The 17,934-nt window shown below is 37.9% G+C and overlaps 1 protein-coding gene and 1 pseudogene across 13 annotated transcripts in view; one reads left to right on the forward strand and one right to left on the reverse strand.

Moving 5' to 3' along the window:
• The window catches only part of ADGRL2 (adhesion G protein-coupled receptor L2), a 188,569-nt gene that overhangs the window by 136,513 nt on the left and 34,122 nt on the right, over positions 1-17,934 (forward strand). For 8 of the 13 annotated variants that reach the window (XM_075557579.1, XM_075557586.1, XM_075557573.1 and 5 more), the window contains exons 5-10: positions 1,045-1,845; positions 9,215-9,508; positions 10,078-10,181; positions 11,089-11,274; positions 12,206-12,244; positions 15,001-15,184. In XM_075557579.1, the coding sequence (XP_075413694.1) occupies positions 1,045-1,845; positions 9,215-9,508; positions 10,078-10,181; positions 11,089-11,274; positions 12,206-12,244; positions 15,001-15,184 (1,608 nt within the window). The remainder of the gene's footprint in view (positions 1-1,044; positions 1,846-9,214; positions 9,509-10,077; positions 10,182-11,088; positions 11,275-12,205; positions 12,245-15,000; positions 15,185-17,934) is intronic. The other 5 variants (XM_075557604.1, XM_075557640.1, XM_075557644.1 and 2 more) reach the window with 3 other exon arrangements.
• On the reverse strand, positions 4,527-4,639 carry LOC142437687 (small nucleolar RNA SNORA4; annotated as a pseudogene).

The following is a 17,934-nucleotide window of genomic DNA, read 5'->3' on the forward strand; positions in this document are numbered from 1 at the left end:
CCGCGAGGTCTCCCTGTTGTGTTTTCTCTTTATCCGAACTAGTGCAGCTCTTACTCTCCTGTATTTAGCATCGTTAAAGAATTCAGTCTTAGTCTAAAAGTCAAATTATTTTAATCTTTTTTCTTTTTTCCTTGTACTTCTTTTTTATGTTTTCTTCCAATGCTTAAAATAGAAGTGGAGCAAAAAGGTAAATAACGTGTACTGTCCGAACCCCAGCTCCCTGTTATGTGCCTTACGGATGTTAACTTCCTCCCTCCCCCTCCCTCACAATAGTTCTGATGTTAAATAATCGGCAGGAACTCAGAAATGCACCTCCTAAAGAAGTCGACTGTTTACAGGGAATTTATTTGACTGCTAAATCTGCTGATGGGTTATAAACTCCGAAGTCTGGGAGGGGAGGGTTTTTTCTGTGTTCTTTTTTCACCCTTTATCTCCTTTTCTGACTCCTGTGAGTCCTTTCTTATTAAAGTGTCACCTTGCCTGGCTTCCAGAACCCTCTCCATAGCATGCCGTGGTCACGGGTTTCCTGGTTGCTTCATCGCTGCTTTCCTTGTATTTAGTTTTCTCTGTTTCTAATTGCACTTTTTGAATTTTTATGTTCCTTAGAGTAAACCACCTTAATTTTCATTCTACCTTCCTTAAAAGTTCTAAATAAAACTTCACGATGGGTTTTCTGTTTTACCTGCTTTGTTTGGGTTGGGTTTTTGTTGGTTTATTTTTGAGAAAAGTTTGAAGAAAGCCGTTGTGGAGGGTATGAAATTTGGGCTGGAATAAAGTACTTTGTAGAGTTTTATATACAAAACAATCTTTTAATACAAAATGACAAATTATTACATAAAAAGCAAAAACTTAAAGTGCCAGCTCACTTATGAATGATCTTAATTTTGTTGTATAGTGGTCCACTAATTTTAACATTCAGAGAGAAATTTTGGTACAACTGAGTTCTAATAAATATTTCTTTTTATTTATGATGATTGAAACTTGAGTTTTCTTATGTAGTTTTTTAACTTGTCTCATTTCTTGTCTTTTCTTTGTGACTGTTAGTTTTTGTGTGCCCTGGGACCTTGAAAGCAATTGTGGACTCACCGTGTATCTATGAAGCTGAGCAAAAGGCAGGTGCTTGGTGCAAGGACCCTCTCCAGGCTGCAGATAAAATTTATTTCATGCCCTGGACTCCCTACCGCACTGATACTTTGATAGAATTTGCTTCCTTAGAAGATTTCCAAAACAGTCGCCAAACAACAACTTACAAACTTCCAAACCGAGTAGATGGTACTGGGTTTGTGGTGTACGACGGTGCTGTCTTCTTCAACAAAGAAAGGACAAGAAATATTGTGAAGTTTGACTTGAGGACTAGAATTAAGAGTGGTGAGGCCATCATTAATTATGCCAACTACCATGATACCTCACCGTATAGATGGGGCGGGAAGACTGATATCGACCTGGCAGTTGATGAAAATGGCTTATGGGTCATTTATGCCACTGAGCAGAACAATGGAATGATAGTTATTAGCCAACTGAATCCATATACCCTTCGATTTGAAGCAACGTGGGAGACTGTGTATGACAAACGGGCTGCTTCAAATGCTTTCATGATCTGTGGAGTCCTCTATGTAGTGAGGTCAGTTTACCAAGACAATGAAAGTGAAACCGGCAAGAATGCAATTGATTACATCTACAACACCCGATTAAACCGAGGAGAATATGTAGATGTTCCCTTCCCCAATCAGTATCAGTATATTGCTGCAGTGGATTACAATCCAAGAGATAACCAACTCTATGTATGGAACAATAACTTCATTTTACGATACTCTCTGGAGTTTGGTCCACCTGATCCTGCCCAAGGTAAGGATGTTACCTACTAACATTTATGTGTTTTTGTGAAGAGCTTCCTTTTGAAAGAACTATTGTTTTTTTTCTATTTATTTCAATCCACTGAGATCTTTTTTTCATAATTAAAGCACAAAAGATAATGATCGAGTAATTCATATTGTTGCGTCACCTGGGATCATTTCAGCCTTATTTTCTTTTTGTACATTTCTTTATTAAACGAGTACCTTAAAAATTGTGACCCCATCAGTCAGTTTACTTTTTCATTGCTAAAAATATATATAATACCAGCTACAAACCTGCTCTGTTTTTTTCCCTACCTGACTTCTGAATTGATTACAATCTACGTGCAGACCTTTTAACTTCTTGGCGCCAGTGGTTAAGGGAAATGGTGTGTGAGGAATCCCATGAGGATGGTAGGCTAGATGTTCAGTGCCGCCATAGTGTTCTGAAGTTTTGGCGGCTGCTTTCTGGGTAAGAAAGGGAGAGTTGCAGCATGTTTCTGGATCATCATGGAAGATCCACATGGCTATTTCCTAATAAATTAGTGACACTTGTAAGTAAATATTTCTATGACCCTTAACTGTCATTTAAGCATTAAATGATCCAAGGCAATGATTTATGGAAGACAGACCTCTTAACACTTTTTATTTGTCTTGAGTTTAGGTATCATTTTATAGGATCATTACCTTTAGAAAGCAATATATATCTGAAAATATATTTCTACTTAAATAAGTTTTGTGGGGAAGAGTATATTAGAAATACAGTGAATATTTTATTAAAATAATGCAACCTCATATTCTTGATAAAATAATGACCTATTAGTATATTATTATAGCAGCAAATAACAAAATCTTTTATCTTGGAATGATGTTTGCATTTTTAAGGTCTGGATTGATATTCAATTTATTGTGTTAATTGGGGTTTTCAATTTTTTGAGTTACTTAAAAAATGTAGGGACCTGAAACTTTTGTGAAGTGATCAAATCAATCTTTTAAACAAGACAGAACTTACAATGTTCCGTTAAAGCTATCTACCATACCCATAACAATAAATATACACCTAGGCATAGTGTAAATATTTTAAGATCAAAACATTCAAAGCAGAAGTTGGAGCCTTTAAAAAAATTATTTAGAGCACCAAAATTTGTGTGTTTTGTTAATAAATAGGTACAGTACTAACTTAGTACTTGTTCCCTGCCTGAACTGTGTAAGCCTGGAGATTTATAACCCAAAGAGGTAGTAGCAACACCCGAATGTTAAATTTTTCAATCAAAATCATCCTTTAGTGGAGATCGTCTTTATTTATACTCTTTTAGAATCATTCGCAGTCCTCGTGTCCCAGAGTTCTTGGCAATTTGAATCCACCAGCTGCCCTATGGGAGAAAGATAGCAGCAGTCTGCTTCCCAAAAAATGTCCACGTTGGACACCCTGTGGGGTAGATAGTTCTACCCTGTCATGTAAGGCCCCTCTCGAGTCAGCTTCTACTTGTGTGTTAGTGGGGTAGGTGAAAGTAATTTCTTTTAACTTAAATTAAAAAAAAATAGCAACAACCAGAAACTGTTGCCACCAAGTTCATACAAAATTTCAGTGACGAAAAGAACTGCCCCCATAAGGTTTCTTTATGGAAGAAGACCACCTCTCATTGCCCTGTGGAGCAGGTGGTGCGTTTGGACCAAGCATCGTTTGGTTAGCAGCAGAATGTTCAAGCTTTGTACCACCAGGACTCCTTTAAAATTTTTAGATATGTATTTTTTTGCTCTCAGAGTTAGAAATTTGGTATGTTCCATGTTTCTCCATTGTTTTCCTAAAAGTTAGTGCCTTGTTTCTCCTTTATCCTTAAAGTTGTCAGAAGGCCAATGTCAGTCAGTGACAGAATCTGACAGTGCCTTGACCTTTATGTTCACTTTGTATATAACCGGTTATGCTGTAGCCCAACTGTTACATATGTCTTCGGGGACAATACATTTCTCGGAAGAGAAATCTCTTCTCTTTAATTAAAGATAAAGAAAAACCAAAATGCTTAAAATTCACAAATCATAATCTGGCAACATCTAAATAACTGTGGGGAGATTTAAGTAAAGGTCCAATCTAATGAAGAATCATTCCCTGTCTCCTTGTTGCAAACGTTTATGGTGAATACAAAAATGAGTAAAAGCATAAGCCATGATATGTGATTTATTATATGCTAGTAAGTAAATGAACACGTTTCAGATTTTAAAATAGCTTGGATAATTTGGAGGCTTCTTGAAAAGAAAAGGTATCAACTTTGAAAATGAGAACTTAAGCATGTATAGGACAAAGGAGTTCCTACAGTTGTGTTTTGCCATCACTAATAATACGTCATTCCAAAATCTTTTCCCCAAATGAAAATACCTCAACCTCTTACAAAACCCTTACTGATAAAAGGTTTCACCTGGCCTAAATTCCTCTTACTGCTATCTGATTCATATTCTCTGGCTCTCTTCTTCTTTATGCTTTTAGAAACTCTTGTCTCTCATCCGGAGTATGGTGAAATCTATACACATGGTAGGTGGGTTCTTGCAGAATTTTAAATTTCTTGCCTAAATTTAATTTAAGCCATTATGCCACTATCAGCTTTTCAGAAGCAAGATCCTAGAAATGATAACACAAAGCCATCTGAGAAACCAGGCCTCTGCCTGTCTTTTAAATTTTTATTTATTTATTTATTTTAAAATGTAGGCCACAAAATAGTAGCGAACTATACTAAGTGGTATAACCCACTGTGGCATGTGGTCTTCTCTTTACTCTCCCGAACAGCCCAAACTCTCTGCCTGGCTTTAAGCACTGATTGACTACATTGGCTAAAATTCACAGTTAAAGTCTTACATCCTCGTTTGTCTACTATGTGTGACCAAGGCATAAATTGTGCTGTGAAATTATCCATTCCTTTCATCTCTCACTGTGGACTATTTCACAGTATATTGGCTTCACTACTTTTCGCCATTTGTAAATCTAAGCCTTTCTTACGAGCACAAGCATATTATTTTGGTGCCTTGATAATGGTTTTCAAATATATCTTTTTTTTCCTTTGAATTTTTTGCCTTCTGTGATCGCTGCATAGTTCATTGCTCTATTCCCTCCAACTAAGTCTATTTTTCTTGTTTCACCTTCTCCCTCTACAGAGCGAGCTTAGGGAAAATACTCTTGCAGTCCTGTTTTTTCTATTTCTTAAATGTGAATTGCTCCAGATTTATTGATTCTATGGCAAATTTGATCTCCCAGATATTCTGATAAAAGTATTGAGCTCTTACTTGGGTCTTGACAGTGCTTGAATATTTGTCTTAAGGCCAATCATGACATAAAATGTAGGAAAACTTAGTAGTAGAGCCCAGGATGTTCATTTATTTAAGAAATGTTTAGCATTCAATGCATATTTGTGGAAACATCCTATTAGTTCTTAATGAAAAGATGATTGCTATTTTAGACATTGAATAAATCTGAGTTCTCATTTTCACCTTATTGGTCTAAGACTCACTTTAAACTGAAAAAGAAGAACAAAAAACCATGAAACTCACTGCTATCAAATTGTTGGCGACTCATGGAGACCATCTAGGACAGGGGACACTTGCCCTTGTGAGTTTTTAAAACAGTGATTCTTTACTGGAGCAGAAAGCTCCATTTTTCTCCCATGGAGAAGCTGGTGCTTTTGAACTGCTGATCTTGTGGTTAGCAGTCTAATAAATAGCCAGCAGAGCTCTTTCTATTTAGAGTTCATTTCATAAACAGTGAGTTCTCTGAACTGGGTGAATGGAAATTGTCCTCAACATAAATGGATATTCTCGATGAGCCCTTTCATGCAAGAAAATGATCATAATAAGTAGCAGGCTCTTAGTCAACCGTACCATAGTAACAGGCCATGTAGATTCATTTACCAGCACCTGTACTCAGAAAAGAACAATGGTAGGCAGAAGCCTAAGTCATTAATCTGGATGCTTGATTCGAAAAGAGCTTTGTAAAATAGAGTTTGGATCTAATACTGCCTATAGGATGCCCTTCTTGTTTTGAACCTTTTGCCATATAAATTTTATTATGAAACTTTTTATTAGTTTTGGCTGTAGTTATGTTTTCATCCCACAGCTTTTGCATCACAAAATGCAGTTCACTTCCTGAGTTCATTTCAACACACAGTGACCATATTAGGACAGGGTAGAACTGCCCCGGTGGGTTTCCAAGACTCTTAAACTCTATGTGAGTAGAAAACCTCGTCTTTCTCTTGTGGAGCTGCCAGTGGTTTTGAAGTGCTGACTTTGTGGTTCACAGCCCGACAAGTAACCACTATGCCACCAAGTACCGTGTTGTGCAATAGGCTCCAAATAAGGGCAATTAAGGGGATAGATTCTACACATTCCCAGGGTTTATAGAATCTGGAAAGGTAAATCATAGCATTTCAGAAGGTGGACCTGTGACCTAGAAGAAATCATTTAACTTCTCTATGCCCCTTGTCTTCTAACTGGAAAGAGAAGATAATCGTAGTGTCTACATCATGGGGTTATGGTGAGAATTCAATTTGATGACATGTGAATGGTGATTAGCATGCCACATGGCACATAAATACTAAGTGTGAGACACTATTATGACTAGATGCCCTGTTGGTCTGTCCACACCTGTGGAGATAAATATATTATTTTCTAAAATAGCTCTGTCTAGCTTCTGTGTTAGATAAATTACTTGTCTTCAAATACTTCATTTTTCTGTTTTACCTATAATTTCACAAAACACAAGAAATTGTAGTTGGTTCCCCAAAGGTTTAATTTTGCCACTTAAAACTTATATTTATTTTCCTAATAGCCCGTGTTTCATTGCTTTACAACTGAAGATTGTATCAATGTGATTTCTTTTAAACATGTGGTCTAAAGGTCTGAAAAGATATTATCAAGAACACCTGGAAGAATGGTTATAGAACACTGCATGAGACTTTGTGTATTTACAGTAGATCATTTCATATCTATCTTGTTTCCGTTGGCCTAAACTTGTCCTAATGCTTAGCTAACAAATTGCTACTTGTGGAATGGCCAATAAGTATTTCAGTAACTAAATAGGCATATGTACTGATAATGGACTGTGTCAAGGATACTTAAAATGGTCTAGCACTCACCTGTTTGCTTTGCCCTTTTCTCGATTTTGCTGTGATTCTTGGCTCCCCTTGAAAACTTGACTCAGCAGCAGGTATTCGACACTTCCGCCCGCAAAAGATTGTGATGCTTTTGACAAATGTTCATTGAGAAAGCACTGAAAGCCTGGCTGTATTGTAATCAAAAGAAAATTATGGAGGTTTAACAAGATGTCAGGCAAGTCCTTTGCAGAAAAAGGTAGACAGGTTTGACTAAGTTTCTGCAGCAGTTGGCTAGGCATGAAGTTTAACTAATGTGCTTTGGCATCTCTCATATGGTCAGTAAATTATACCCTGGAAATAAAACACAATCTTGGGAAGTTTCTCATGAGCTACACGGGAAAAGGAGGTAGGAAGTGTGTAGTAACACTTACTGATAACGAAGTTTAAGTCACTATTCTAAAACCAGAAACAAATGTATGCTATATTTTTCATTTGTATACTTTTCACTGATACATTTGTTGTAATCTGTTAAAAGGGTCAAGATTATGTGAATAAATAGTTATGAGCCAAAATTTAAAACATTAAAATTACTGTTGTCATCGGAATTTCATTTGGATCTTAGTTTCTCATTTATTTAATTTTCATTTTTTAGTTTCTCATTTTTTAGAGAAAGCAATATAGTAAGTTAATGACTTTATAAGATCATTTTTAAATAGTAACTATTGTTTTAACAGCTTGTTCTCTTAAAATTATTACAAATTTGAAATGATAGCATTGAATTTGTCTGGATCAAAAATACAGAAATATCTGGCGTTTCAACAAATTATTGAATAATGGATGGAGGAAGGCTTGGCCCTTTTTAACCTAGTGGTCTTAGTTTAAAAATAATTTGGTAGACAAAATTAAGTTTGTTCTTTTTTTTAAGTCTACTCTTAACCCTTTTGTAGCTTCTGGCCATTTTCCCCACCCCATGTGCTCCTGTTCTGAGATTTACCGGGCAGCTGCTTTTCACAGACACTGCATGTAGCTGTCACTGAGATGACCGGGGAGAACATGTGCTTGCCACTGTTTTTATGGAGTATTATGTGATGTGCTGCTTCCCGAAAGAGTGATTTTTTTTGGTTTTGTTTTGGTAAAACTATTTGTCTTTTTTACTGGGGGATAAATCTTGTAGATATATTTCTGAGTGCCTGAGCGGTGGTTGGAAGTTGCCTCTCTCGCAATGATTGCTAGTTTGTGTGAACACAGCCTTTCCAGTAACTCTTAATTGAATGTACAAGCCAAGGGCTCATGGTCCCTAGGAACCTGGGTTTCCCTCTAATGTTCTCTCCGAGTCCTGAGAAAGATATACAGCTCACACCCTCCACATTCCAGAGGGTCATGCGTGTCCCATGTTTTGCATATCAAAGCCATGTTTCAAAACAAAATGCGAGAAATATTCATTGATTCCGCATGCTTTTCATTCGTGAAAACACTTGGTATTAGCAGACATTCAAAGCAGGAAGCAATTGGGTGATGAAAGGCTTAAATGTGCAATGCTAGTACCTTGGTACTCTTGTTAGGTCTCAAGAAGATAAGTAGTGTTGGTCAAGAATTAAGTCTGACTTAATCTAGCCCATGATCTTGATAAGCGATTGCACCACATACAATAGGAACTAGTTTTTCCGTCATACCTAGATTTTCAAAAGGAAAGGCGATGAAACCTATGCTATTTTTGTATTAAAATAATGCAAGCATATCTTCTGTTTGGCTCCAGTCCGATATGCCATAATACCTCTAAAACAACTGGCTGCTGGGTGGAAAGATGTTAACAATATTATCAAGTTTCTTGCCAAGTGCAGAGTAGAAGACATGAAAACTTTTATTGCTCTAATTATGAAGGTCAGAGTTTGTTGACAGTTTGAATTTGGTATGCTTATAGAGAATGCCTATGTATAAAGATAGATTTTCCCCTTAAACTTCCTAGGAATTATTATTTAGTCATTCAATAAAATTGCCTTTCATTTCCTGTTACAAAATATGTGATGAAACTGTGCTTACACTGTACCATCTAAAATTTCATTGAGAAGCAAACCTAACACCCTCAAGTAAAAGCTAATCTACCATCCATGTTTTAGCCAAGACTAAATACATTAGAATAGATTTAATCTTCTCCTCACCTCACTGATATTCGCAATAATTTTCATGTGACTGGTTTGGTGATAGTTCGGTGTACGTGTGCGTGCGCACACACTTTTGCACCATCACCGGTGCGTGCCTGTGTGGGAGTGCGTGTCTGAGATTAATGTGCTCGTCTTTTTTCCATAGTGCCTACCACAGCTGTGACAATAACTTCTTCAGCTGAGCTGTTCAAAGCCACAGTGCCAACCATAAGCACTACTTCACAGAAAGGCCCCCCGAGCACCACTGTAGCTGGATCACAGGAAGGAAGTCAAGGGACAAAACCACCTCCAGCAGTTTCTACAACCAAAATTCCTCCTGTAACAAATATTTTTCCCCTGCCAGAGAGATTCTGCGAAGCGTTAGAAGCGAGGGGGATATGGTGGCCTCAGACACAAAGGGGAATGATGGTTGAACGACCGTGTCCCAAGGGAACAAGAGGTATTTACTGTCAAATACTAAATACACACACTTTAAACTCTAGTAATTAGGTCCTGAGCCAACTATAAAGTGGATTTTGTTTATTTGTTTTCCCTTGGAAGAGAAATTTTCCCTGGCTAGCTTTGAGAAATACCATTTCTGAACTTAGATAGTGTAGCATGTACAGACAGTATCAAGGTTGTCAGAACTGTACAAGTTAGGTAAGATCAGGCACAGAATTACCTCTCTCGAAGACTGAGGTCAAACTTGAGGTTTTTGCGGGAGGCCTGTAGTGAAGCTTCCTTAGTGAATGCCTCCTCATTACCGGCTTCACTCCACACTAGATGTGTCCCAAGAAAATCTAAGGCGTTTGTTTGTTTGCTCCTAAATGTCTGATATTTCTGTGTTGACTTTATATTTACTGTTCCTAATCAGCATTTTACCCGACTTTTTGTCAGTTATTGTCAGCTGCTTCCATTAGTGTTTATTCAAAATTTAACACACAGAGCAGGATCATCCTAGCTGATTGCCCGATTGCAGGCAGAAAAAAATGTTTTCAATTTCACTGTTGTTTTCTGCATCTGTTGTAGGAACTGCCTCGTATCTCTGCATGGTTTCCACTGGAACATGGAACCCTAAGGGCCCTGATCTTAGCAACTGCACCTCACACTGGGTAAATCAGCTGGCTCAGAAGGTTGGTTGGAACTTTTTAATATGATACACATTGGTGATTAAGGGCTTTAACATCTAACATAAATAATTTAGCTTTGCATGCTAAAACGAGCTTCATTGCTCTTTGTTCAGTATAAAAGTGAAAAAGAAAAGTATGTATCATTGTGTCTGTAAACTATTTATTGAATGCTAGATCTACATATGTTTTGGGGTATACTGCTTTCTATGTTAAGCTTTTTAATGAGTACATGCTTGCTTAATTTCATTCATACTTGGTTTCTTCTGTTTCTTTTGATGTTCACAGAACAAATGGTTCATTGGCCTAATAAATCAAATATCATTATGTTTGCCAATGAATCCACAGAATGCAAGCAGATGTTTCTATCACAGATGATTATGATGGAATAAATTCAAATGACTTTGGAAGACATTAGTACCTTTAATATTCCTGCATAACATAGTCCTACTGTTTTAGGTTTTCCTCTCCTAGCTACCTTTCCAAAATGAAAACACTAGATAAGCTTCCATGTAATTCTGGTTACATTTCTGAATCATTGACATAATAGATTTGTAAACAGTACTATAAAATGGTGGCAGTAAAATGAGAGTTGGCTGAAAAATATTTTTTCAAGATTTGTTTTTCTTTTTTGTCTTTTGTGTAAATGTCTACTAAAAATTTCTTTTTGTTGTTTAAAAGTTTCTTTTGTATATTGGGGATCTGAGAACCTTTAATCTTCTGCGATGAAGAGAAAGTTAGCACTCTCAATTAGTTGACTCTTTTGACCTGCTGGCAAATCCCTTCCCCCCCTGCCCTCCCCACCATCTCCTCCTCCACCACCATCACCACCAAGGTTCTCAAAGAGGACAACTAGAAGCCGCAAACAGAACAAGACAGCTTACTGATAGAGTGTGTGAATTTGTCGTTTCAGATCCGAAGTGGAGAAAACGCTGCTAGTCTTGCCAATGAACTGGCTAAGCACACCAAAGGGCCGGTGTTTGCTGGGGATGTTAGCTCTTCCGTGAGGTTGATGGAGCAGTTGGTGGATATTCTTGATGCACAGCTGCAGGAACTGAAACCTAGTGAAAAGGATTCAGCTGGACGGAGTTACAACAAGGTAGGTAGAAATAGGCTGAGATAGATTTAGACAGTTTGTGTGGTAAATCTTAATTCTTCTAGCAGTTAGCTGTCAGACCCTTAACACCCCACTCCTACACCCCCGCACCCCCTATGCACATACACTAGAGACATGATTTGTTTTGGTTTGTTTCCCGACAAAGAATCGAACTTGATTTAAAAGCTAGGTTGAAAGCAGCCAAGATTTTCAGCAAAATTTTATGTGGTGTTTGCATTAAAATTAGGTGCCTAGGCTGATATCTGGGTTGGCTTATACTCGAGTATATATGGTATATTAAAAATAATGCTAAATCTCTATCTGAGGGAGATCTAAATGGGCAGTCAGCTCCATAGAACCGATTGTGGACACTAGGCTCACTTTAAAATGCTTCACTTTGACTTGAGAAATAATGTATTAAGAAGCCGATATGTTTCACACAGTTCCTTATGACTGCAGCAAAATTTTGAAATGTATAAGAATATTAGCGAAAAAGGACTTTCAATGGGCGTTTCATACTGTGGAAATATATTGTAGCAGCACTGTTATCTTTCCCAGTGTGACAAAACTCGGACACTTGTTCTGACCACGCTTAAAAATATTACATGAGATTTACAGGAATCCCAACTCTAGTTGAATACGATTAAATAAGGTGAAATAAATATAAACCTACATCTATCTATCTATTTATTTATTTAAGAACCACAGTATGTAATTTGTTTCGAGTTTGATCCTAGTTAGTAGGCTGAATAAACTGTGTCTTAAAGCTACAAATGAACCATTTGGCAGTCCGCATAAATTCACAGAAATCCAGAGGACTTTACATAATAGACTTTTAGCCAGGAATAGCAGCATCCATTTTGAGGATTTCTTTTTTCCCTCATTTTCAAGAAATAAAAAATCTAACCTGATTTTCTTTTCTCTTACTAAAAAGCTCCAAAAACGAGAGAAGACATGCAGGGCTTACCTTAAGGTATCTCTCCTGTGCTGTCACCTGCTTTTTCCTTCTTCAGCTACCTGCCACGCTTTATCATCCTGCTGCATGATCCAATGTATTTCAGTCTTTGATAATTATATAATGTGCCCCATATCAGCTGTACAAATGTTGACTTTTCACAGGGATGATATGCTCAGAATAAGCAAATAATTTATATTTATATTTTTTGCCATTTTCCCATTGATTCAAAAGTATGAGAATTTGAATGACACACCCTCTTGAATTGGAAAGCAATCATATCGCCGTTTTCTTTCCCGTTTTCGTCTCTGGATTAAAGTACAACTTGAGTAAAACAGCTCTGATATATTCTTGGCAGTTTATCATATCAAAGACTGTATCGTCATAATGTGTTTGCATGAAAAAGCCACTGCTTAGCTAATCACTGTGTACTTTTAAATATGATAGCTTTTGTCCTGTAATTTGTAGGCACTGAGAACCAGGTTGATACAGGGATGGGCTACTAGAAAAGCAAATACATACATTTAAAACGTATGTCAATTTGTGTTTCCTGTTGCTATTTTATCAAGCTTGTACGAACAGAAAACCACAGCTTGGCTCTGGTTCCTGGTCCATTTCAGCCAGTTTTTGTCATTGGTAGAACCAAGTAATGGGAAACATGCTGAGGCTCAGAGTGGAATTAGGCCATGCTGGTTCCTCATGATAGATCACAACACCAAAACCAAGCTGCAGTTTGTTTTGTTGTGTGAGTTTTAGAAGTTCTTCTTGGGGTGTTAGTTCAAACCTAAAATAAACCTTGAACTGTTCCATGTACATATGATGGCAAAATAGGAATTTGTATACTTTCATATGAGAGTGGAGGTAAAATCTGGAAGGGCGAGGTGCGGGGAAGCATGGTACCTTACAAGTTCATAAAGTCTAGTACGTGGTATTATTGGACTTGGGAACTTTATCAGAAAGGCTGTGGGAAAGTCTGTTTTTAGGTAGTATTTGAAAGTCCCAGTTTAGCCTGGTTACGGTATTAGTTAGTGTTTTGAATGTAATAATTTGTATGTTGCCCAGCATTTATGTCTCCATGGGAAAAAGAATAGCCCTCACATCCCCCTTTACAGGGAACACTATTTCATGTAGATTATTTGGCTAATGATTATTTTGATCCTATTAGAAAAGTGCATGTGTAATAAATAAGGAGGGTTTCAAATTAATAAAGGCATGCAATCAGCTAGTTAGATGGAATACATAATAAATACCAGCATGTCCTTAATTTCTGACCAGTGCCATTTTCAGTTTGTCTCACATGAGCTCCTCTCTACAGATAAGACTTAAAAAAAAAACTCCTTAAAATACAAATGAGAAGCTGACTTACAGTATGCAAATGAAGCAAGTCCCCACTTTGTGACAAAGGACTCATTTGTAACTTAGATTAGAGGATTCAGTCTGTATTTCTTGGTGACTAATGAATCGGGCCTCAGCAGACCAATTTTTTGTTCCACTCTAGTTAATGGCTGCAGCAGTATCAGTGTGAGGATTTTGACTATTCTGTCTCCCATTAAAGAGAGGCAGGAAAGCCTTTGATGCCACGTGGAAGTATCTTCCACCTGCCACGAAGGTCGTGGTGGCTCACAAGGCAGACAGAACAAGGGTATTAAGATTGATTAGGCCAATTAATCTTACCATGGCGTGAGCATTGGACATCCCCTCCCCCCATTTTAATGCAGTGCCTCAAAGTAGCAAATTTGCTGCTGTTCTTTGTACAATGTATGTTCTCTCTCCCCGATCCCCCCTCCCCCCCATCAGTGGTTACATATAGACCAGGTAGTTTATACATGGGCTTAATGATATATTATGACTTGGCTGTGAGTAAACAACATGATTTCAGCTTTGGTTGGCATCGGCACTGCACAGCTGTAAGAACCAGTGTTAAGGGCCTGCCTCTAGTTGTTTACCTGATTAGTATGATTGACTGGATTATATACTTGTTTATTATAATACTATTCTTCATGCTAATACGTTAACCTACATATGTGAATAAGTACAAAAAAGATTTTTATAATTTTTTCTATTAACTATATTATAGACATGAGCGTTATCTCTTTTGATTGCTCTTTTGATTCCATCACAGCACAATTATTTGTGAATAAAGATCTATTTCTATGTGTTTGAATCATATGGGAATTGAAGGGAGAAACATTTTTAAATGCTCTAGAGACTTCAAAAACATCTTTAAAGACCAATGACGACGACAACAAAAAAGGGCTGACAAGTAGATTATGTCTGTTACTTAGCATGCTGGCTGCTATTGTAGCTTAGGTGCTAATGAGTACCATGGTCGCATTTTTAAGGATGAAAATTGAGGCACAACAGAGACATCAAGTGTGTTTTTTTATATAGAACATTTGTCTTGAGACTAGAAAATGAATTTAGTTATATAACAGCAATATGTTCAATATTAATGCCTCTGGTTGAAAGCTGACGCGAGTGGCTATGTTTCTCTTTAACGATTAAGGTTTATAGGATAAACAAAAAGAAGCCATCTCTGTATATTTAATTTACTTTTTACCACCAGGTCTGCTGATCCTTCAGTTAGTGCTGCTTTGAAAGGCTGAGGTCTATTTTAAGTTAACCAGATATATGTTGGCCAGGCTTTCTTCCATCCTGAAATAAGAGTAAATCATCATGACAGTTAAATATTACAATTGTCACTAGTCAGTGATTGAAAATCACCTTGGTGCTAGAAGCAGTCAAAACTAATGATAGTTTTCTAATGGATGCAGGCAATTGTTGACACGGTAGACAACCTTCTGAGACCCGAAGCTCTGGAATCATGGAAACATATGAATTCTTCCGAACAAGCTCATACTGCAACAATGTTACTTGATACATTGGAGGAAGGAGCTTTTGTTCTGGCTGACAATCTCTTAGAACCTACAAGGGTTTCAATGCCTACAGAAAATATTGGTAAGTGAATCTATTGTCAGGTTTAATTTTGATTTAGAAGATATTTTAAAATTGCTCAGTTATTTTCTACACCAAACTTTTTTGTCTAAACTTGTTTGTTGTTAGCAAGAGAAATTATTGATCCGAAATGGCAAAATTAATGTAAAAGTCACAATCTGTTTTCTCTCTCTTAAGAGTTGGATGATGTGCATTTTTCTTTTCAATTGGAAAATCATTACGGGAAAAGAAAAAAGTGTTAAGAGTGTTTAAATGCCGGACTATGGATTGCTTAAATAATGGAAACGCTTGTTATGCAACTGGCAAATGCTTTTCCATTTTATATGTTTCTAATGAATTTAAATGACTTTCTGGAATGTGTTCTACCAGTCAAATATTCTAGCCACATGGAACATGAGTCGAGTGTTTATATTGAACACAACTGCCTTCAGGTGAAAATGTGCTCAGTGAACTACATGTCCCTTAATGCAGTGTGTCCATGCTTCATAGATTGCAAAATAGTTGCAGATAGTTTTGAAGCATATTTAAGAATTTAAATGCTGCCCCTGAGATTTAGAAATTTGCTTTTGTAACTATGTGAAGGAAGCACAGTCACATATTAATCTAGGCTTGAATGTTTCAGAAATGTTAATTTCCAGTTATTCTCAGCTCTAGTGACATTTCCAGTAAAACACTTAGTAATAAATCCCACAAACAAACACGTTATCTTAAAAAACAAACATAGGGAAAGGGAAGACAAGGGAAGACAAAGACTGCTTATTCCCCCACCCCTCCCAACAACAAAACGAGAAGGCTATCTTCCCTGGAGTGGCAGATGCTGATCGATACCTTGTCAAGTGGAGCCCATAACTTACAGCCTAATTGTGGCTGCGTGTCATGGATTTTATATAGAACATAAACACTTTATATAAAGAGTATAGCAAACAAACGTCCGATTAGAATTTATACTCAAATCTAAATTTATAAACATGGAGTTTACTTTAAATCAAAATGTTTGGAAAGAATTATGAAAAGAATTGTGTCTGCATACACACACACACACACACACACACACACACTCACTGTTATTGGGGCCTCCTAGCTCTTATCCATACATTACGCAATGTATCCATACAATCCATGCATTCATCCAGTGTGTCAAGCACATTTGCATGCATGCTGCCATCATCATGTTCAAAGCATTCTCTTCCCACTTGACCCCTGATATCTGCTCCCCATTTCTTCTGCCGCCCTCCCTCCCACACCCGCCTTCCCTCATGAACCCTTGATACTTTATAGATTGTTTTTTCCATATCTCACATTGTCCTGTGTCGTTCTTCATCCACTTCCGTTATTCATCCCCTGGGAGGGGATTCTAGTTGATCATTGTGATCGGTTCCCCTTTCTGCCCCACAGTGTCATGGTTCAGTGAGGGATGCTGTGTCCTGTGGCGGGGCCAGCCCTGTGGGCCTCCCTGTGCATTGTCTCCTCTGAATAGGAACATTGTCCTTGGGGCTTCCATGTCCTCTCCTCTCTCGCAAAACTTCGTGTTGCTCCCATATGCTCTAATGTGACATGCCGCTCTCCCCAAGCTATAGCCCCAGTGCTGTCCTCTGAAGTGCGTTCTGAGTGGGGGTGGGGGGTGCATATAGTTGGGATTGTGGTTGGCCACACAGACCTCTCTATGGGTTCTCTGGTACATGCCAGTATGTTGTATTTCCGTCTTGGCGCTTTGGGTTGAAGCCTGGCCTCTCTCTCCTCCTGTGGAAATATAAACAATACCCTCCCTTTGGGTGGGTTAATGCCCTGCTCCCCTTCTACCCATGTCTTTTTTTTTTTTTTAATCTCTTTCTTTCCCCCTCTTATTTAGTTGGCTGCTGAATGTATCCCTGGATTGGGTTTGGCCCTGCCATAGGTGCTGGACCTCACCCCAGGGATATATGTATGTAGTAGCTTTTCCCCTCTGCCCTGCTTTTCTTTTTAAGGCTTACCTCAGTGGACTCTTTTTGTACTTGTCCTTTTGTGCTTGGCTTACTTCACTTAGCATGCTCTAGTTCTTCCCATGTGACAATGCGCATCGTCCATTCATCGCTGCATTTTAGGGATGCTTAGTACTCCACTGTATGTATGTACCACCGTTTTTAATCCATTTGTCTATTGATAGAAATTTGGGTTGTTTCCAACTCCTTGCAATTGTGAACTGTGCCACACTTGCAATTGTGAACTGTGCCGCAATGAACATGGGAGTACATATGTCTGGCCATGGTTTGTTTCTTGCCTCTTCTGGGTATATGCACAGTAGGGGGATTGCTGGGTTGTATGGTAGCTCGATCTCCATCTGTTTTAGATATCACCAAATCCATGTCCATAATGGCTGTACGTACCTACAGGTCTACCAGCAGTGGAAGAGCATTCCCATGTCCCCACAGCCCCTCCAACAGTTGTTACTTTTTGATTTTTTTTAATTGGGCTATCCTTAAGGGTGCTGGGTGGTATTTCATAGCTGTTTTCATTTGCATTTCTCTTATGGCGAATGATCAGGAACATTTTCTCCTGTTTATTGGCCATTCATGTTTCTGCCCCTGTGAAACCTGTTCAGGACCTTTGCCCACCTCCTTAGTGGCAGTTAGTTTTTTTTTTCTTATTGTAAGCTTGAAAAGTATTGTAGATTTTAGTAATAAGGTCTTTGTCTCATTGCTAAAGATGTTTTTCCAGTCTGTGGATTTCTTATTACTCTCTTGGTGAATTGTTTCGATGTACACAGGTGTCTTATC

This window comes from Tenrec ecaudatus, chromosome 1, assembly GCF_050624435.1.
Source record: "Tenrec ecaudatus isolate mTenEca1 chromosome 1, mTenEca1.hap1, whole genome shotgun sequence".
NCBI classification, from domain to species: Eukaryota; Metazoa; Chordata; class Mammalia; order Afrosoricida; family Tenrecidae; genus Tenrec; species Tenrec ecaudatus.